The sequence below is a fragment of the Balaenoptera borealis genome (assembly GCF_965194805.1).
Source record: "Balaenoptera borealis genome assembly, chromosome: 2".
In the NCBI taxonomy this organism is placed as follows: Eukaryota; Metazoa; Chordata; class Mammalia; order Artiodactyla; family Balaenopteridae; genus Balaenoptera; species Balaenoptera borealis.
The window spans coordinates 164,716,072-164,733,548 of NC_138867.1; the positions used below are offsets into that span (position 1 = coordinate 164,716,072).

Consider the following 17,477-nt stretch of genomic DNA (forward strand, 5'->3'; position numbering starts at 1 on the left):
TAAGAAGTTTGGGGAGGGTTCAGCCCCTGCAGAAAAGGCTGCTGTTCAGAAGGCAGGGAAAGGGTCTCCCCAGCCAGAGCTTTCCCTCCCTCCCTCACCTCCCCAGTCCCTCCTCCACCCTGGGGTAGCCCTCAGCTGACTGCTATTGACCACTGAGCCAGGCCTTGTTCTGTGGGCTTTACGTGTTTTATATCTTTTAATACCTAAGCTTCTGCGTTGTGTATCATTAACATTCCCATTTTATAGACAGGGAAACTGAGACTCAGTGAGGTTCAGGTACTTGGCTGAGGTCAGGGCAGGGAGGACTTGAACCCAGGCTGTATGACAGGTGTACTGGCCCTTGCCATCCATGCCCAGGTGGAGAACACTCAGATGGCCCAGGAGGTAGGAAGCAGGAGTGCAGTGGGCCGGCGGGCCTGTGTGGAACCTCATTTGCTCTTTCCAAAGGCAGCGTCATCAGTAGCAGATTGGGAGAAGGAGGCCCCAGTGTTGCCAGACCTCTCTAAAATTTCAAGAGCAACCAAAAATGTGGATTTTTAATATCCTCGTTTCCAAATAATCACATTAGAAAGAAAACCCTTAGATGCTTCCAGAGACCAGATAAATGCCTGGGTCAGATGACATTGATGGTGAAATCGAGGGGGTGAATGACAGCAAAAAGGAGACACCACAATATGTGTATAAGGTCTCTGACCTGGCCCCGCCCTGCCCCCCTCCCCCATGTCAGAGTCGCAGCTTCTGCCATGTCTGGGACGGTCTGCTTTAAATTCAGCGTCCACCCTTGGTGGCATGCGGTTTCACTAAGGGCAGACCCGTAATACTGACCCTTACCATCATGTCTCAGCCCCCAAATGGCCAGCGCCATGTGGGTGGAGGCTAGGTCTGCCTGGTCACAGCTGTGTTCCCAGCCCCCCCGGGCTGCATGCAGGTGCTCACTAAATGCTTGCTGATGGAAATAATAGTGTAAGCCCTTCTCCCTCTGAACACCCCCACCCCCACCCCTACGCTGGCTCCTCCCAGTCCCCTGTCCTGGGTGAGCGGGGCGGGGCGATGGTGGGTTAAAGGCCGGCAGCTGGGGGCCCCCTCGCATGCTGGGTGCCCGTGGAGTCCAGGCTGTAGCATGGCTACTGCGCGCTCTGTAAGTCCACCCGCCCGCCCCCTCGGGCAGCGAAGGCCGGGGCTCACCGCCCACCTTGACTTCTTTCCTTGGTCAGGCCAAAGAGGCTGAGGGTGGAATCCAAAAGTGGAAGAAAGAGAAGGAGGAGAAAGAGAAAGAGGAAGAGGAGGCAGCAGCGGCGGTGTGGGTGGGAGAGGAGGCTCTGAGGAAGGCCCGGGCTGAGGGCCCCGTGGAGAGCAAGCTGGAGTTGCACCTGCTGCTGAACAGGTAGGGCAGGCCCTCCTCTTGGCCTTGGGCTCACTTCCTCATCTGGGAAAGGCCAGAGCTGGCCTAAGACTTGGGCTCTGGTGGCCCTTCCAGCCTTAACCCAGCTGAGATTCTGGGTTAAAGGCCCTCACTCATCCCCTGGCCCTTCAGGATAACTGGCTCCAGTCACTTTGGGCGGTCTGTTTGCCCTTGGAGGAACAGGGCTTCCCTGCCAACCTAGCTGCTGCTGGGGGCGGGCAGGTGGGTGCACTCTGCTTCCTCCTGGCCCGCCCTCCTCCAGGTGGGCTCTGTGGTTCTTCAAGAATGACTGCAGCAGGGCCTGGCAGGATAACCTGCATCTGGTCACCAAGTTTGACACCGTGGAGGACTTCTGGGCGTGAGTGTCTGTCCCTCATGGAGGAGGCTGGGGCCAGGGGGTTCTGAGCTGGGGATCCTTCCCAGACCCCACCCCTCCAGGGAGCTGCTTCCTACACAGCTTTCCCAGTCTTTCCTGGGGCCTTGCAGCATCTGCTGAGGACTGGGGCTTGGTGGGTTCTGCAGGGAGGTGGCGGGGGGATTGGGCTGGGGCACATCCCCCCCTGAAGCCTCCTTGGGACTCAGGGAAAGAGCCTGGGAAGTGGGAGAAACAAGGAGTTGACCCTGACTCTGCTGCTCCATGCTTTGTGACCCTGGGCCAGTTCCTTCCCCTCTCTGAGCTTGTCTCAGCCACAAAGTGAGTTTTAGGCTGTCTCAGTGTCTGTGGTAATCCAGTGAGGGGATCTGAAAGGTGCTTCACAAACCCTAGAGGTGGGTGAGAAGGTGGGATTTGAAGGTCTGGGCAAGTGGGGATGGAATTCCTGGCAGGGGGCACCAGTATGAGCAAAGGCTTGGAGGCTGGAAGGTGGGTGGAAAGCAGTGGGGTCTGGTAAGAGATTGAAGGGTCTGAGGCCAGTTGGAACCAGGCTCTAAAAAGCCTGGACTTTCAGCCTGGGGTGGGGGTCTCTCTCCAGGATGTACAATAACATCCAGCTGGCCAGTAAGCTCTCTTCCGGCTGTGACTATGCCCTGTTCAAGGTAAGCCCTGCTTCCCCGCCGCTCCCCCCTCCCCCGGGCACAGGGGGGGTGATTCTTCCCAGCTTCCTACCTCACAGGGGGTTTGGAGGTGGGGTGCCGAGGACAGCCTCCCTCAGAGCCAAGTATAATTTCAGATCGGAGGACCGCTCTGCAGAAGCATAGACAGAGTGTCAGACCTGAGCTGTACCTTGAAGGACAGGGGAGGGGGAAGAAGGGGGAACAAGGAAGGAGCCTAGGTTTCTGGCCTGGCTCCTTAACTAGGGACGTGCATCAGAATTGCCCCAGGACACTCATCAATGTCCAGGCCTGTCCCTGGAGGTGCTGTGCAGTGGGGCCCTGACATCAGCATTTAAAGATTTCCCTAGGTGACTTGTGTCCAGCTGAGCCTGGGATGTCTGCCTTTGGCCACACTGGGGTTGCCCCAGATGCTTTCTTAGTCACCTCCATTTGAACTCTCATATCAAGGAACTTGGTTCAGTAAAGGAGATAAACACACACCCACGCAAGGCTATGTGAGGTGACAGATGTTGAGGCTTAGGGGCCCGTGGGAACTCACAGGAGGGTCTGGGGGGCTGAATGGCTGGTAGAACCTGCTTGTACAGGAGGGATGAAGGCAGAGAGGTTCTGGCCTGTGGAGGCCTACTGAGGGGCTAGAGCAGGACCTGGGGAGGTGGCCAGGCCCTCACTTTCCTTTGAACAAAGGGAGGTGGTTGATCTGCCAGCCTGCCTCCCAGGATGGCATTGAGCCCATGTGGGAAGACAGCAGGAATAGGCGGGGTGGCCGCTGGCTGGTCAGCCTCGCCAAGCAGCAGCGCCACAGTGAGCTGGACCACCTATGGCTGGAGACGGTGAGTGGGGGGCTGGGCGAGGAGGCTTCCCAAGGGAAAGGGGCTGGGCTGGTGTGTGGTGGTGGTCTCAGGGTGGTGGGGGCAGACTCTGTGCCCGCCAGGAAGTCTCATCCTCCTCCTTTTTTGGCTCCAGCTGCTGTGTCTGATCGGGGAGAGCTTTGAGGAGCACAGCCGGGAGGTGTGTGGGGCCGTCATCAACATCCGAACCAAGGGGGACAAGATTGCCGTGTGGACGAGAGAGACAGAGAACCAGGAGGGCGTGCTGCGCATTGGGTGAGGGGTATCTCTGGCACAGGGTGGGGGCTGGGTCTCTTCTAGGAGAGAAGGGGAAGGTGGAAGGGGTGTGGTTTGGCCTGCACGGGAGACCTCTGGAACTCTGCATGCTGTCTCTCCCTTCTTTCTTCCCCATTTGTGAAAAGGGTGTGCCATCTCAATTTCAAACTGTTTCTTAACAGACCTCTTTTCCTTTGCACTAGGCACATTTTGGGTTTCCACATGGGTAAGACAAATACAACAGGAGTTACTGTGGTTGGAACCAGGGTAGGAGCTCTGAGCAAAGGACCCAGGGTCCCACGTTATCTCCAGGACCGGCTGCTGACTGCCTGTCTCCTTTCCTCTCCCACTTACCTCCCAGGCGTGTCTACAAAGAGCGCCTGGGACTCTCCACAAAGACCATCATTGGGTACCAGGCCCACGCAGACACGGCCGCCAAGAGCAACTCCCTAGCCAAGAACAAATTTGTGGTGTGAGGGGACCCTGGCCCCACTGCCCATTCGGCTGCCCCTGAGCCTCCCACTGCTGTGTGTGTGTGTGTGTGTGTGTGTGTGTGTGTAAAAGGGGCTGGGCTAGGGGCAGATGGCATGGTTCTCACCTATTCTGGAGTGAATACGAACACTCTTTAATGTGAATTGGGGCCCAGGCCTAGGGGCAGTTCTGGTGGGGGACCCAATGTGAGGGACCAGGGCAATGGAAAGGTGGAGGAAACCCTGGGCTTGTTTCACCCTGGGGGTTGGGTTGGGTAGAGTGGGGTGAGGTGAGTTATTGGTGGGAGGAGGGCTCAACTGCAGGTGGAAAGATACCAGGAGAGAATCCCAGGTTCTACGACTGACTCTGTGCTCCCCACCTCGGGGAAAGAGGCTAGGTGGCCTGAGGGCCAGACTCTTCCATTTTGGGGGAGGGGGCTCAAGGCCGCTGACCCAGAGCTGGAGCTCAGGGACAGGAGTGGGGAGCTCTCTCGAATGATCACTCTGCTTTAAAAACGTTTATGGATTGCCTCTCGTCAGATTTGTAGCCTTGGAGCCTACCCTGTATCCCGCACCTCCCCTCAGCCAGCTGTGCGTGGGTCCCTAGAGTGACAGGGGTGGGCGGCGGGGGTGGGGCTGATGAGGCCCTGGCCCAGGAGAGGTGGTCAGGCCTTACTATGGTTCTGCTAGACGATGATTAACTGGAAGGTGATGAAGCTTAAGCCCCTTTCTGTTTCCTATCTGAATAAATACTTTTAAACAAAACCAGAATTATTTTTAAAGAGGACTCTAAAATTGAGTAAAATTCAGGCCCCCCAAACCTTGATCTGCTCTAGTCCTGCCTTGAGAGGGCTCATGTGAGACCCCCCCAGGTACCAAGGAGCCTGATCAGGGTGGAAGCTGGTAGGGGGGAGAGGTGTTAGACGGTGGGGGAGGGGCTTTAACCGCCAAAGGGGTTTGAGCCAGGGGATGCAGTGTATGCCCCTGGCAAAACTGAAGGGGCAGGGAGCAGCAGGAGTGGCCCTCGCAAGACCCAGGTGTCATCCGGTCTGAGTTTGAACCAGTAGAGGTAGAACTGAATTTCCGGGGCTTCCTTGGTGGCCCAGTGGTTAAGAATCCGCCTGCCAATGCAGAGGACACGGATTCGAGCCCTGGTCCGGGAAGATCCCACATACCTCGGAGCAGCTAAGCCCGAAAGCCACGACTACTGAGCCTGCACTCTAGAGCTGGTGAGCCACAACTACTGAAGCCCGTTCTGCAACAAGAAAAGCCAGCCTGATGAGAAGCCCACGCACGGCAACTAGAGAAAGCCTGCGCGCAGCAACGAAGACCCAACGCAGCCATAAAGTAAATTAAAAAAAAAGAATTTCCGTCCAGTGAGAAGCGCTTTTTTAAAAAATTTATTTTTACTGGAGTATAGTTGCTTTACAATGTTGTGTTAGTTTCTACTGTACAGCAAAGTGAATCAGCTATACGTATACAAATATCCCTCTTTTTTGGATTTCCTTCCCATTTAGGTCACCACAGAGCACTGAGTAGAGTTCCCTGAGCAATACAGTAGGTTCTCATTAGTTATCTATTTTATACATAGTATCAAGTATATATATGTCAATCCCAATCTCCCAATTCATCCTAGCACCCAAAAAGCGCTTCTGATTGGGCTCCACTGTAATAAAACGTCCTGCATGTGTGCTAAAAACACCATCCTTATAACCATCCTCCTCTCGCTCACCAGCTCAGTAGTTACTCCTCTCCAGGGATGGGAACAGACGGCAAGGCCGGGGATTGGGGTGGCGCTGGTCCTGAGCTTTGCGGTGTGGGGGGAACTAGGGGTCTTTCGTGTCTGCGACTTGCGGCGCCCTCAGCATCTCAGGTTGGTCTGAAGGACGCTGCAGCGGCCAGCGCATAAGGAGGAGTCAGGCCTAGACGCTGGGCTCCGAGGGGGCTGAGTCGGGCTGTGGGGAGGGGCCTGGGGTGGGGCCTGTATGGGGGCGGGGTCCGGAGGGGGACAGTCGGGAGGGGGCGGAGCCAAGCCCAGAGACTGGGCTCCAAAGGGGAGTAAGGCTGGGGGCGGAGCCTATGGAGGGGGGCGGAGTCAGGCCTAGAGGTGGGGCTCTGAGGGGGACCAAGCAGGGGGCGGTCCGGGAGCCGAGGGCGGTCCCTGCGGGGCGGACCCTGGGGGGCGGACGGGGCCCGACGGGCGCTCTGGGTGGCCGCGGCCATGAAGCCGCAGCCGCCGGGCTAGGCCCCGGGCGGCTCCAGCCCTGGGCGGCCCGCAGAGGGCTGGGCCCAGCCCCCGGCTCCGGTTCCCGGGCCGGCGGGCGGCCGCTCACCATGCCCGGCAAGCACCAGCACTTCCAGGAACCCGAGGTCGGCTGCTGCGGGAAATACTTCCTGTTTGGCTTCAACATCGTCTTCTGGGTGAGCGCGGGGTGGGTTGTGGGCCCTGTGCTGGGGATGGCGGGAGAAGGAGCCTCAGTCCCCTACTAGGGGGAGACACTCTCTGCCACAAGGGCTTGGGACCGTCCCCCCACTCCTTCCTCCCACTCGCACTTCCACGCCCACCCCCAGGACCACCCGAGGGAACTACGAAGAGGCCCGGATTGCAGGGGACGGGTCCCAGCCACTGCGGTAGTGGGGGGGAGGGTAGTCTTCCGGGGTCTTCCCGAGGCCCGGCGGAGAAATGGGAGGTGTTTCCGTGAAGACCCCACGGCACGCTTAGTGCGGGCGCCCCCTCTCCCTCCCAGCCCCCTTGCTACCCTGGGGTGTCGGGGGTGCGCGGAGCCCCAACCCTGGTTTTACCCGTAGGGAGGAGAGCCTCCTCGAAGGATGGGATCCCGTCTCCTGCCCCTTTACCCCTCCATTACCTGGGCCTGCTGCCTCGCCTTAAGCTCCTACAAAGGGGGAGGGGTAGGTCAAAGGTCGAAGCCCCCCCCACCCCAAAGAGGCTTGCGGGCAGGGAGGGCCAATCGCCCTAGTTCTCGCCGGGGACAGGGGATATTTCCTGATGAGAGGCCAGGAGAGCTGGCCCTGGGGAACAGAATTCAACATCCACAGCTGACCAAACCAAGGCTCCAGGGTGGGGCTGCCCCTGCCTGGAGAAGGGAGCTGCTGGTGACCCTCCCAGGGTGGCATCTGTAGCCCTGGGCCCTGCCAAGTCATCTTTCCCTTCTCCCTCCCCATCCCATATCTCCAAGGCTACTTGCTGCCTCTGCAGTCTCTGCTTCTGACGTCTTGGGTCAGAATGCCAGGCCCATTCAGTTTTGTTTAGCAGGGCTCAGTGGCACTGCCCTCTACCCACATGCTGCTCATGCAATGTGGGTGCCCTTTGGCCTCAGCAGTGCCCAGCCTCGAGGGTGTGAGCCATGTGCAGAGAGCGCTAGTCAGGGAAGTCTGAGGCTCTGGGCGAAGCAGGCCTAGCTGTGAGACAGTGGGCAAGTCACTTCTCTCTGGGCCTCAGCTTCCCTGGCAGCGAGTGGGTGATAATGAAGCCTGCCCCTCAGGACTGTTACGCAGATTAAATGAATTATAACTTACTGTATTCTTGCAGCTACTTTATTATCTACATTTTACAGGTGAAGTAACAGGCACAGAGAGGTTAAATCATTTAACCCAGAGTCACACAGCCAGTAAGTGCAGAGCCAAGGTGACAGCTCAGTGGGCAGTAGATGGAGGTGAGGCAGAGCATTAAGCAGAGGGAGCCCCCAGATGTCAAGGGGCGAGAGGCATGAGAGACCCAGGCTTGTTCCAGGGTCCCCCAGGGTGGGGAGCCTGAGTGTGAAAGGCCCCAGGGCTGGGGCAGAGAGTTTGAGTTTTATGTTGAGGGCAGAGGGTAGCACTGAAGGCTTCAGTGCTGTGTGACGGGTATGTTCTAGCTTCTGTTTTGGAGGCAGATCTGCCTGGCTGACACAGGGAGGGTGAGTGAGAGGCAGAGTTTGGAGGTAGGGAGACCAGGGAGGAGGGCTGGGGCCCTCCAGTTGGGGTGGTGGCGGGTGGGAAAGGTGAGGAAGGCTCCAGGGGAAGTTATGAGGCTGAACTGACGGGACTGGGCCACTTGGGGGTTTGGTTTTGGGTCAAGGTGGCCTGAAGGAGGTACCTGTGAAACAGGCCCAGAGATTTTTTTATTTTAATGGAAAGCAGACCCTTATGTTACCCTGCTCAGAACCTTCCAGTTTTTTCTCACTAGAATACAGTCCAGACTCCTCCCCGTGGCCCACAGCACCCTGTGCTGTCTGGTCTTGCTGCCCTTCAGTTTGTCCCTTGCACCGCCAAACATGATCTTACCTCTGGGCCTTTGCCAGTACTTGCGCCTGGATTCTCTTCTCTTCAATGCACCTTTTCATCATTCAAACCTCAGCTAAAATGTCACCATGCTCCCTAACTGAAACATGCCCCCACTACCCTAGTAACTCCCCATTTCATCACCCTGTTTGATTTCCTTTAAAGGCTCTGTTGGTATCTGAAATTACCTTGTTTGCTCACTGTGGATTTCCCCCACTGGAGTGTAAACTCCATGAGGGCTGAGAGCTCATGTGTCCTATTCCCTGATGTATTTCTGGTGCATGGAATGGATCCTGGGACATGGAGGCGTTTGCAGCAGGCAGGTGGACTAAGGGCTCTAGAGCCAGGGAGAGGTTTGGGTGGAGATCAGGAGATGCCAGTGTCATGATGGGGTGAAAGATGAGTGTGAGAAGAAGAAGGGTAGAAGGCTGAGGTTGGAACCTGGTGGGGGAGGGGGGTAGCCATGTGCATGGCGCAGGTGAAGCAGAGCATTGTAGGAGGGAGGCTGAGAAGGGGCAGGAGGAAGAATGGCATTGCGTTAACCATGGAGAGGTTTGGGAAAGAGAAAGTAGTGATCATTCGCCTAAAGGCCATGGGCGGGTCAAGTGGGATGAGGCAGGAGAAGTGATGTTTGGTGTCACATCCCACATCCAGTGTGGGGGAGGGAAGGAAAAATATTTCTAGAAAAAGAGTACAGCAGTGGGAGGAGCCTGGGGTTGGAGAGGGGAAGGTGCTAAAGGTGGCAGGTCAGGGGTGGAGCTGACTGAGGCTCTGTGCTGAGGGCAAGGAGGCTGCAGAGAAAGCAGGTGGGAGAGGGAGGTCTGAAGAGATGAGGTCACGGCCTTGGGCTTGGGCCAGAGGAGCACTCTCCCTCTGAGATGAGATGTCCTGCCTGGGTTCAGGCAGCTGCCCTCGATATCCAGGGCTCTTCCCAGTACGGAAATGAGGTGGGATAGTGGGTGGTGTTTAGAAGGCCTAGGCTGGTGCCCCTCTGCTGATCTGGGGCTGAATTGGGATTCCCTGTCATTCAGGGGTCTTTGGCTGTGAACTACAAACATGTACTCTGCTAGATAGAGGTTGAAAGGGTGGGACGGGAGTGAGGTGGCAGTCACAGAGTTGCAGGGCAGCAGGAGAACCAGACTTGGGAGGGGGCAGAGAGGATGCCAGGAGCCTGGAACCCTAACATAGGCCTGGGGTGAGAACAGAGGCTCAGGAAACAGCTGCTGCCGCTTGGTGGGACTGTTTTGGCCATCCTCTGCTCCAGTTCTGAGTTCCAAGAAGGGGCCTGCCTTTGTCTGTCTTAGGGCTGGGGACGGTTCAGTCTTTCAAGCTGTGTCCTGTGGGAAGAAACACTGAGATGCATTCTTGGGAAGATTGAAAGGACCCTGAATGTAAATTGATATAGCCACTATGGAGAACAGTATGGAGGTTCCTTAAAAAACTAAAAATAGAACTACCATATGACCCAGCAATCTCACCACTGGGCATATACCCTGAGAAAGCCATAATTCAAAAAGAGTCATGTACCAAAAAGTTCATTGCAGCTCTATTTACAATAGCCAGGACATGGAAGCAACCTAAGTGTCCATCGACAGATGAATGGATAAAGAAGATGTGGCACATATATACAGTGGAATATTACTCAGCCATAAAAGGAACAAAACTGAGTTATTTGTAGTGAGGTGGATGGACGTAGAGACTGTCATACAGAGTGAAGTAAGTCAGAAAGAGAAAAACAAATACCGTATGCTAACAAATATATATGGAATCTAAAAAAAAGAAAAAAAAAGAGGAAAAAAAAAAGAAAAAAAAATGGTCAGAAGAACCTAGGGGCAAGATGTGAATAAAGATGCAGACCTACTGAGAATGGACTTGAGGATACGGGGAGGGGGAAGGGTAAGCTGGGACAAAGTGAGAGAGTGGCATGGACATATATACATTACCAAATGTAAAATAGATAGCTAGTGGGAAGCAGCCGCATAGCACAGGGAGATCATCTCGGTGCTTTGTGACCACCTAGAGGGGTGGGATAGGGAGGGTGGGAGGGAGGGAGATGCAAGAGGGAAGAGATATGGGGACATATGTATAAGTATAACTGATTCACTTTGTTATAAAGCAGAAACTAACACACCATTGTAAAGCAATTATACTCCAATAAAGATGTTAAAAAAAAAAAAGGACCCTGGATCCCATTTACAGCCCTTTCCCCTCTTTCTCTCTTTCACCCTGGCTTCCTGAAGACCCTGAGCAGTAGGGGGGAGGGGGCTCTGCTGGGGGTGGGAAAGGATGCTGGTGCCCCAGCCCTCAGCTCTTTGCTGCTGTTCCTGCAGGTGCTGGGAGCCCTGTTCCTGGCCATTGGTCTCTGGGCCTGGGGTGAGAAGGTAAGGTGGTGGGGTAGGGTGTGGGGCTGCTCTGGGTCAAGATGGTGGGAGGGCCGGCCCCCCCCATTTGCCTCTGCTCGCCCTTCACAGGGTGTTCTCTCCAACATCTCGGCGCTGACAGATCTGGGAGGCCTTGACCCCGTGTGGCTGTTTGTAGTGGTAGGAGGCATCATGTCGGTGCTGGGCTTTGCCGGCTGCATTGGGGCCCTCCGGGAGAACACCTTCCTGCTCAAGTTTGTGAGTGCCCTCCCACTGGGGACCCCAACCTCCTCCCACCCACTTCTTGCATAGTTCATGCTTAATAATGGTAGTTTTATTATTATGTTATTGTAACAGTGATCACCAGATTTGTTTTCTCCACATTTATAGTATCCTTTCTGTTGTAAGGGACCGAAACCTAGTGGCCTAAGCTAAAAGGGCCACTAAGAAAAACCCAGGGGCGTGTTAGCTGCCAGCGCATTTGGATCCAGGAGCCACCACAGTGTCACTTGTCCTAGTCGCTCTGTTTCTCAGCTCTGTCCCTCTGGGTTGGCTCCAGTCCCCTTGGGGTGGAAAGATGTCCAGGAATGGGTGGGTGCTGGCTTCAAGCTGCCCTCCCAGGAACTCCTGCTGGAGGCTGAGTGAGGTTCTCCCTTCCCAACCATTCTGCCAGAGTCCTTCAATTGCATCTCCTTAGTCCTGATTGGCCGCCTCTGGACCAATCCCTGTGGTCCCAGGGGAGGTAGCGCTCTGACTGATGGGCTCTTAACGCATGCCCAGTCCTCTATGTGGGAATGGGAATGGGGAACGAGGTGGAGATGGCTCCTTCGGAGCCGCAGAAACTGAATGTGTGTGTGGAGAGTGGTTTCTCAAAGACAACAGGGTAGGTAAGAACAACACTATCTTTTTTCATCATAAAACAATACTAACATGATAGAAGGTGGGGACTCTGGGCTGTCTTGGGTCGGGGTGCAGGAGGTTGGAGCCCCACCCAGTGGCAACCCCAGACCCTGTATCTCTGACCCCCACTGTCTGTGTGCCCCCAACCCCAGTTCTCCGTGTTCCTTGGCCTCATCTTCTTCCTGGAGCTGGCAACAGGGATCCTGGCCTTCGTCTTCAAGGACTGGATTCGAGACCAGCTCAACCTCTTCATCAACAACAATGTCAAGGCCTATCGGGACGACATTGATCTCCAGAACCTCATTGACTTTGCTCAGGAATATGTAAGTCCAGCATCCAGCTCTGACCACGTGCAGGAGGCACCTACCGGGCAGATGAATGAGGGAGCAAGTTCCCTGTGTGCTGGGTCCGTTCCCTCGCCCACCAGGCCAGGCAGGCCCCAAGGAAGCGAGCTAGGAAGGCCCCTGTCTGAGAGGAAGCCAGCCCCCGATGATCTCCATGTGCCTAGCCCTGCATGGACACAGCATTGGGAAACAGAGGCCAGAGGATCCAAACTGGCAGCTCCTAGGCCAGGCTTACAGAACACTTAAAGGAGGAAACGTGGCATAAAAATATAGATTTCTTCTACTAAACTGGGCCCACAGTATGGGCTGGCGCTACATTGCCACTGCCCCCTTTGCTGGTAGAGGGACTGTGCCCCGTCCCCGCCACTCTATTTTATTATACCTGTCGGCCCTCTTCCCTCATTTATATTATTTGTTTGGCCTCTGAACATATTCGAGTTTGAGACCCGCCCCCCAGAAGCTCTGCCCTCAAGCTTGCAAACCTAACCCCTGTGAAGAAGCAGTCAGTGAACAGTTCACGAAATCCTAGACACCTCCCGCCTGCATGTTCTCACCCACTCACACGCGTAGTCACACACGCTCAGAGTCACACTGCTTTGGTGCCATCCACCCCAAGAACTGCTCTGGGATCCAGAGGTGAACCAGAGCCGGTGCCTGCTTTGAGGAGCTTCAACCCAGGGCAGAAGTAAACAGAGAGGCAGGTGGTTAGGATGTGATTTATTTGTTCATTCAACACAGAATTGTTATGGACCTATTGTGTGCCAGGCTCTGGGCTAGGGGCTGGGGATTCAGAGGTGAAAAAAGCTGGGACCTGTGTTTGTGGGGATGGTAGTCTGGGGGAAGAGACAGATGATAAAAGAGCAAAGCAAACAAGCGTGTGTGTGTGTGTGTGTGTGTGTGTGTGTAGAATTATAAATTGTGGTAAGGGCTGAAATGGGGAAGCTCGGAGAAGGGGAAGGCCTCTCGGGGCAGCCTTGGGGGAGGAGAAGGAGCAGGGAGATGAAGAGAGGGGCAAGTGCTCTCCAGCAGGAGCAGCGGGTGCTGACAGAGTGAGAGGAGGCAGGCAGAGGCCAGGCTGTGTGCTGGGACCCATGCAGGCAGAGCCACATGGCCGTACCTCACTCCCCTGGCCCGGCCCACGGGGTGTACCTGTGTCTGCCGCTGAGCTGGTCCCTTGAGGGCCAGCTTTTTAGCAGCCTGTGCCATGTCAGTGAGTTAAGGCTGTATGCTCCTGTCTCCCCACTAGATCATGAGCTCCCTGCTTCATTGCAGCCCCACGATGTGCTGGGTAGGGGTAATGGTGATACAGGTGCTGACAGCAGCATCTGTGAAGTGGAATGGGATCATTGTGAGGGTGGCAGGATTGCCCTCCTGTCCCGGCAGAGAGGAAGGGAGAAGGTCTTCTGTAAAAATCGCTGGGGCAAGTGTGGGGAGACGGGTCACAGATGTGGGGTTCAGTGGTGCCTTTCCCCACAGGGTTGGTTGAAACTCCAACCCGTCAAGGTGGCCTGGAGGAAGCCACAGTCCTTGGGACACCATCCTTGCCCCCTCCCTTCCTTTTCTCAGCCTTTCTTGGGCTAGGGGACAAGCTCAGGAGCCCCTTCCTACTCCCCCCAGCCCCCACCAACCCAGGCAGGAGCCTCAAGCTGCTCTGGTGGCCCTGGGCCCAGGCCTGGCCTGTCTGTGGGGGAGATACCCGCCTGCCTGGCTGCTCTAGGCCCCCTCCCGGCCAGCCCAGCCCTGTCTTCCTGCAGCCTGGGCCTGTCCCCAGACAGGATGGGGCTCCTGGGCTGGGCCTGGCTCACCTGGGGTTCTTCTCCCACCCCGTAGTGGTCTTGCTGTGGAGCCCGAGGGCCCAACGACTGGAACCTCAATATCTACTTCAACTGCACTGACGTGAACCCGAGCCGGGAACGCTGCGGGGTGCCCTTCTCCTGCTGCGTCAGGGACCCTGTGGTGAGTGGGGCCTGGTGAGGAGGGGTGGGCCTTGCAGTTCGCAGGCCCAGTCTGGGAAGAGCCCATCCCCGGGCTGGCTCGGCCCCGCCCTGCTCTGGGGGCTGTGGATGTGGATGTCGGGGGAGGTCAGCTTACATGGGAGTAGCCCTGCGGGCTGGGGAGTTTGTGTCCATGGGCAGCGCTGAGGCCTGTTGGATAGGGACTGCTCCTCTTGGGCCACCATGCTGGGGTGGCAGGGTTGGGGGTTCTGACCCTTTTATGGCTTTCTTTAGAGCAGAAGCTTCTCGCAGTGCCATCCCTCCAGTCACGGTGCACAGGGACAACGAGGGCCAGGTTTCTTCCCATTCTTACAAAACTCGAGCTGTCAGGGTTCCTAAAAATGAAGCAGTTCAAGCTGGTGGTGTGGCCACGCGCCCTGGCATCAGGGAAGGAGGTGCACGAGTCCCAGCCAGCCTAGCTTAAGGAGCGGTGGACGTGGCGGAATCCATGGTTCCATCTGCTTCCCCTGAGACCCCATGGATGCCCCCCCACTGAGTTGCTCACTGGCCTGTTTCTTCTCAGGAAGATGTCCTCAACACTCAGTGTGGCTACGATGTTCGGCTCAAACTGGTGAGAGGGGAGGGGACAGGGCTGGGGGCAGCTGGGGGCACTGGGATCGGAAGGTGGGGGTCCCCTATAGGCTCTAAAAGGCCTCAGGGCTTCGGGGGAGGGGATGCTGAGTCCTAGGAGGCACGCGGGGCTTGGTACTGCCAAACACAAGGCAGTGGACTCCACTAGAGGGAGAAAACAGTAAGACATGGATAAAGAAATATGAACAGTAATGTGACAATTTCAGCTAAGCACTTGGAAGAAAATAAAATCAGAGAAGTGATGGGATTGGGGCAGGGCAGTCAGGGAAGGCCTCTCGGAGGAGAAGGCATCTGTGCTGAGACCCCGATGAGGAGAAGGCCCTGCAGTGGAGCTCCAGGCGGCAGGCACTAAGGTGTAAGGTCCTGGGCGGGGCTGAGCTTAGCAAGCTGGACTGAGATGGGGCCTGCAGTGGTGGTGGGTGGGCTGAGCCGAGCCTGGTGCCCATCTGTCCCCAGGAGCTGGAGCAGCAGGGCTTCATCCACACCAAAGGCTGCGTGGGCCAGTTTGAAAAGTGGCTGCAGGACAACCTGATCATCGTGGCTGGGATCTTTGTGGGCATCGCCCTCCTCCAGGTACCGCTGTGGCCCTGCATGCCCTCACTCTGCCCTGGACAACCTGCCCTGCCAGTGGCCTCTCCCTCACCTGCTCTCCGTCTTACAGATCTTTGGTATCTGCCTGGCCCAGAACCTCGTGAGTGACATCAAGGCAGTGAAGGCCAACTGGTGAGGCTGCCACGCTGGCCATGGCCACTCGCCTGGCTGACCCAGGGACCCCCCCCCTCCCCGCAACTCTGCCCGTGATGGGCAAGGCTGCAGGAGGTGTTTCTGCTTGGACCTGAACCCCACATAGGGCTTGCGTGCCTCTGGGCTGTGCACCCATGGAGAGAGCTGCATGGCTCTGCCCGGGCTGCCTGTCCTGTAGCTGTGTGCACGGAGGGTGGGTGTGGCCAGTCGGTGTGCACAGGGAGCCGCCATCTCAGCTGTTGTTGGGTGGTTGGCTCTCCAGGGGACTAGGAAGGGCACAGCTAAGAGGGGGCAGGCCAGGTGGGGTGGGCTTGGGGCCTGCTGTTGCGTGGGACACAGCCTCACGCATCTCAGAGCTCCCTCCACTAGCTGTGACCTTGACCCTGCCAGGAGCCCACTTCAGCCTCAATGTCTCAGACTCTAAAATGGGTCCAAGAATTTTCTCTCCCTTGCTTGCCTCTCAGGATCAAACATGACGATGGCTACAGACTACTCAAATAAACAAAACCTTGAAAACCACTGGCTTCCGCCCAGCGTCTTGAAGGTTCTATCAGCTGCAGGTTCTCAGCAGAGCTCTCCATCTTGGGCCCTGGCCTGGAGCCATCCGCCAATGTGTTTTCTTGGCCTGGGTAGTATATACATTTGAGCCAACCTTTAAAACTTGGTATAATTCACATAAAAGTCCAACTCCCCAGCTCCTTGTGAAGATTGGCCATCTGGCCACAGCAGCTCTTGGGACATTGTCTCCTGGGACATGTGCTTCCTGTTCTCTGAGGGACCCACCTGGCCTGTGCTGCTCACCCTGTAGGCTGGGGTTGGCCTCCCCACTGCTGTAGGGTTTTTCCCTGCAAACACCGCGAGGCTGCCGTGGGCTAAGCCTGGGGCGAGGCACCAGGATGTGAAGAATGGGGAGGCTGGACCCTGCCCTGAAGAGGCCACACAGCCTAGGAGGAGCCCAGCCACACTGGAGACTGAGATGGGTGCCCAGGAGAGTGGCTGAGGGGTGGAATGGAGATCAGGAAGGTTTGGGGAAGGAAGTAGTTGGAAGTTGAAAACTTGGCACACATGGGGTTGGGGGGAGCCTGCTTTGGGGCCCATGGTGGTTGACGCAGGGGCTCGCTCACTTGGAATCAAATCGAAAATCTTCATGGAGGCCTGCAGAGCTGCCTCATGGCCACCAGAGGGCGCACCGGCAAGCTTTGCCTGGGTCTGGCTGCTTCGTCCACAACCTCACTCTGGTACAGCCAAGTGCCTGGTGTGTCCACCCAGCTTACCAGTGCTTTGGGTTCAGGGAATTTGAGAACTTCAAAAGGAGCAACTGGCTCAGACTTGGGAAGCCTGCTGCTCTCAGCTCTGCCTCTTAGCTGCACGAAGGGGTGTGTGTGGAGTGAATGCTGCACCCATCCCTAGGGTGCCCTTTGTGGATAAAAGGAGGGATTTGGGCTGGTTCACAGAGCTCCTACTCAGATGCTCTTAAGGTTGTATAAATGAATGAAGTAGGCCTTTGACTTGTGAGGTCTTTGCAGTGCAACTGACTTTCCTACTGTTCCTGAAGACTACACAGAGAGACATTGCTTTATGACGAAAAATATTTGGACCATCAAGTTGATAATGGCAGCGGACCTTGAGGTACAATAGAGTGGTGGGGACTGGCAAAGCACAGGTCCCCATCTGAAGTTGGTGGCTGTCATTTAGTTGTGGCTAATTGCTATAAAGTGGGAATGCAGGTCTAATGTCAGAAATCTGGAGAAGCCAGAAATCCAGGTTTTTATGTGAAATATCCCTATTTTTAAGGTGTTGACAACTAATGAAAAAAAAATGCTGCAAACCCAACAAAAGAGGAGGGGGCCAGCTTTGGCCCCTGTGTCACTATAGTTCCCTCTGGGATAATCACCCACCTGGGTCCTGGCTGCTCTGCCATTCAGGGGTGGTGGGAGCTGCTGCCAGGAGGGGAGGGTGTGGGGTATGCACCCAGCATTGTAGCTCCCAGACACAGGCTGGACAGTGTCCTGGGGTCCCTCACAGGTGCCAGTGCACTACAATAAATGCAGCTCACGATATTGTGCACGTCTTGCATTTTTTAATTTCACAAGCTTTTACTTTTCATTTTCCCCCTCAAACCTCACAATCCCCTTGTGAGGTGGAGACTCTTTTCCTGATGAAGAAACGGCTCAGAGAGGGGAGCGAGTTGCCCACCACACAGCCGGAGGAGGCACCCAGATCTGAGCCTTCTCG

The 17,477-nt window shown here is 56.1% G+C and overlaps 2 protein-coding genes across 6 annotated transcripts; both read left to right on the plus strand.

Moving 5' to 3' along the window:
- Positions 1-939: 939 nt before the first annotated feature.
- On the plus strand, positions 940-4,550 carry EIF4E1B (eukaryotic translation initiation factor 4E family member 1B; the record flags this gene model as incomplete). The annotated part of the gene is made up of 7 exons (XM_082380456.1): positions 940-1,033; positions 1,144-1,384; positions 1,665-1,760; positions 2,374-2,437; positions 3,172-3,285; positions 3,419-3,558; positions 3,920-4,550. 7 exons carry the CDS (start codon positions 940-942, stop codon positions 4,032-4,034), a joined length of 864 nt encoding a protein of 287 aa, XP_082236582.1. The 3' UTR covers positions 4,035-4,550.
- Positions 4,551-6,178: 1,628 nt separating this feature from the next.
- TSPAN17 (tetraspanin 17) lies at positions 6,179-15,761 on the plus strand. Of its 5 annotated transcripts, none has more exons than XR_014241347.1 (9): positions 6,180-6,449; positions 10,640-10,690; positions 10,781-10,927; positions 11,722-11,892; positions 13,744-13,869; positions 14,435-14,478; positions 14,955-15,071; positions 15,160-15,221; positions 15,707-15,761. XR_014241347.1 is itself a non-coding variant. In XM_082380276.1 (9 exons), exons 1-9 carry the CDS (start codon positions 6,363-6,365, stop codon positions 15,741-15,743), a joined length of 846 nt encoding a protein of 281 aa, XP_082236402.1. In that variant the 5' UTR covers positions 6,181-6,362; the 3' UTR covers positions 15,744-15,761. The 5 variants fall into 5 exon arrangements, 4 of the variants coding, with proteins under 4 accessions (XP_082236401.1, XP_082236400.1, XP_082236403.1 ...); XM_082380276.1 differs by having other exon boundaries at positions 6,181-6,449; positions 14,431-14,478; XM_082380275.1 differs by having other exon boundaries at positions 6,179-6,449; positions 14,431-14,478; positions 14,955-15,221.
- Positions 15,762-17,477: the final 1,716 nt, after the last annotated feature.

Bases quoted from the DNA above. Each gene is read 5' to 3' on its own strand.
- TSPAN17 (XM_082380274.1), top strand. From the start codon at position 6,363: ATGCCCGGCAAGCACCAGCACTTCCAGGAACCCGAGGTCGGCTGCTGC. The intron at 13,870-14,430 runs GTGAGTGGGGCC...GTTTCTTCTCAG, and splicing joins GCTGCGTCAGGGACCCTGTG to GAAGATGTCCTCAACACTCA. The intron at 14,479-14,954 runs GTGAGAGGGGAG...ATCTGTCCCCAG, and splicing joins ACGATGTTCGGCTCAAACTG to GAGCTGGAGCAGCAGGGCTT.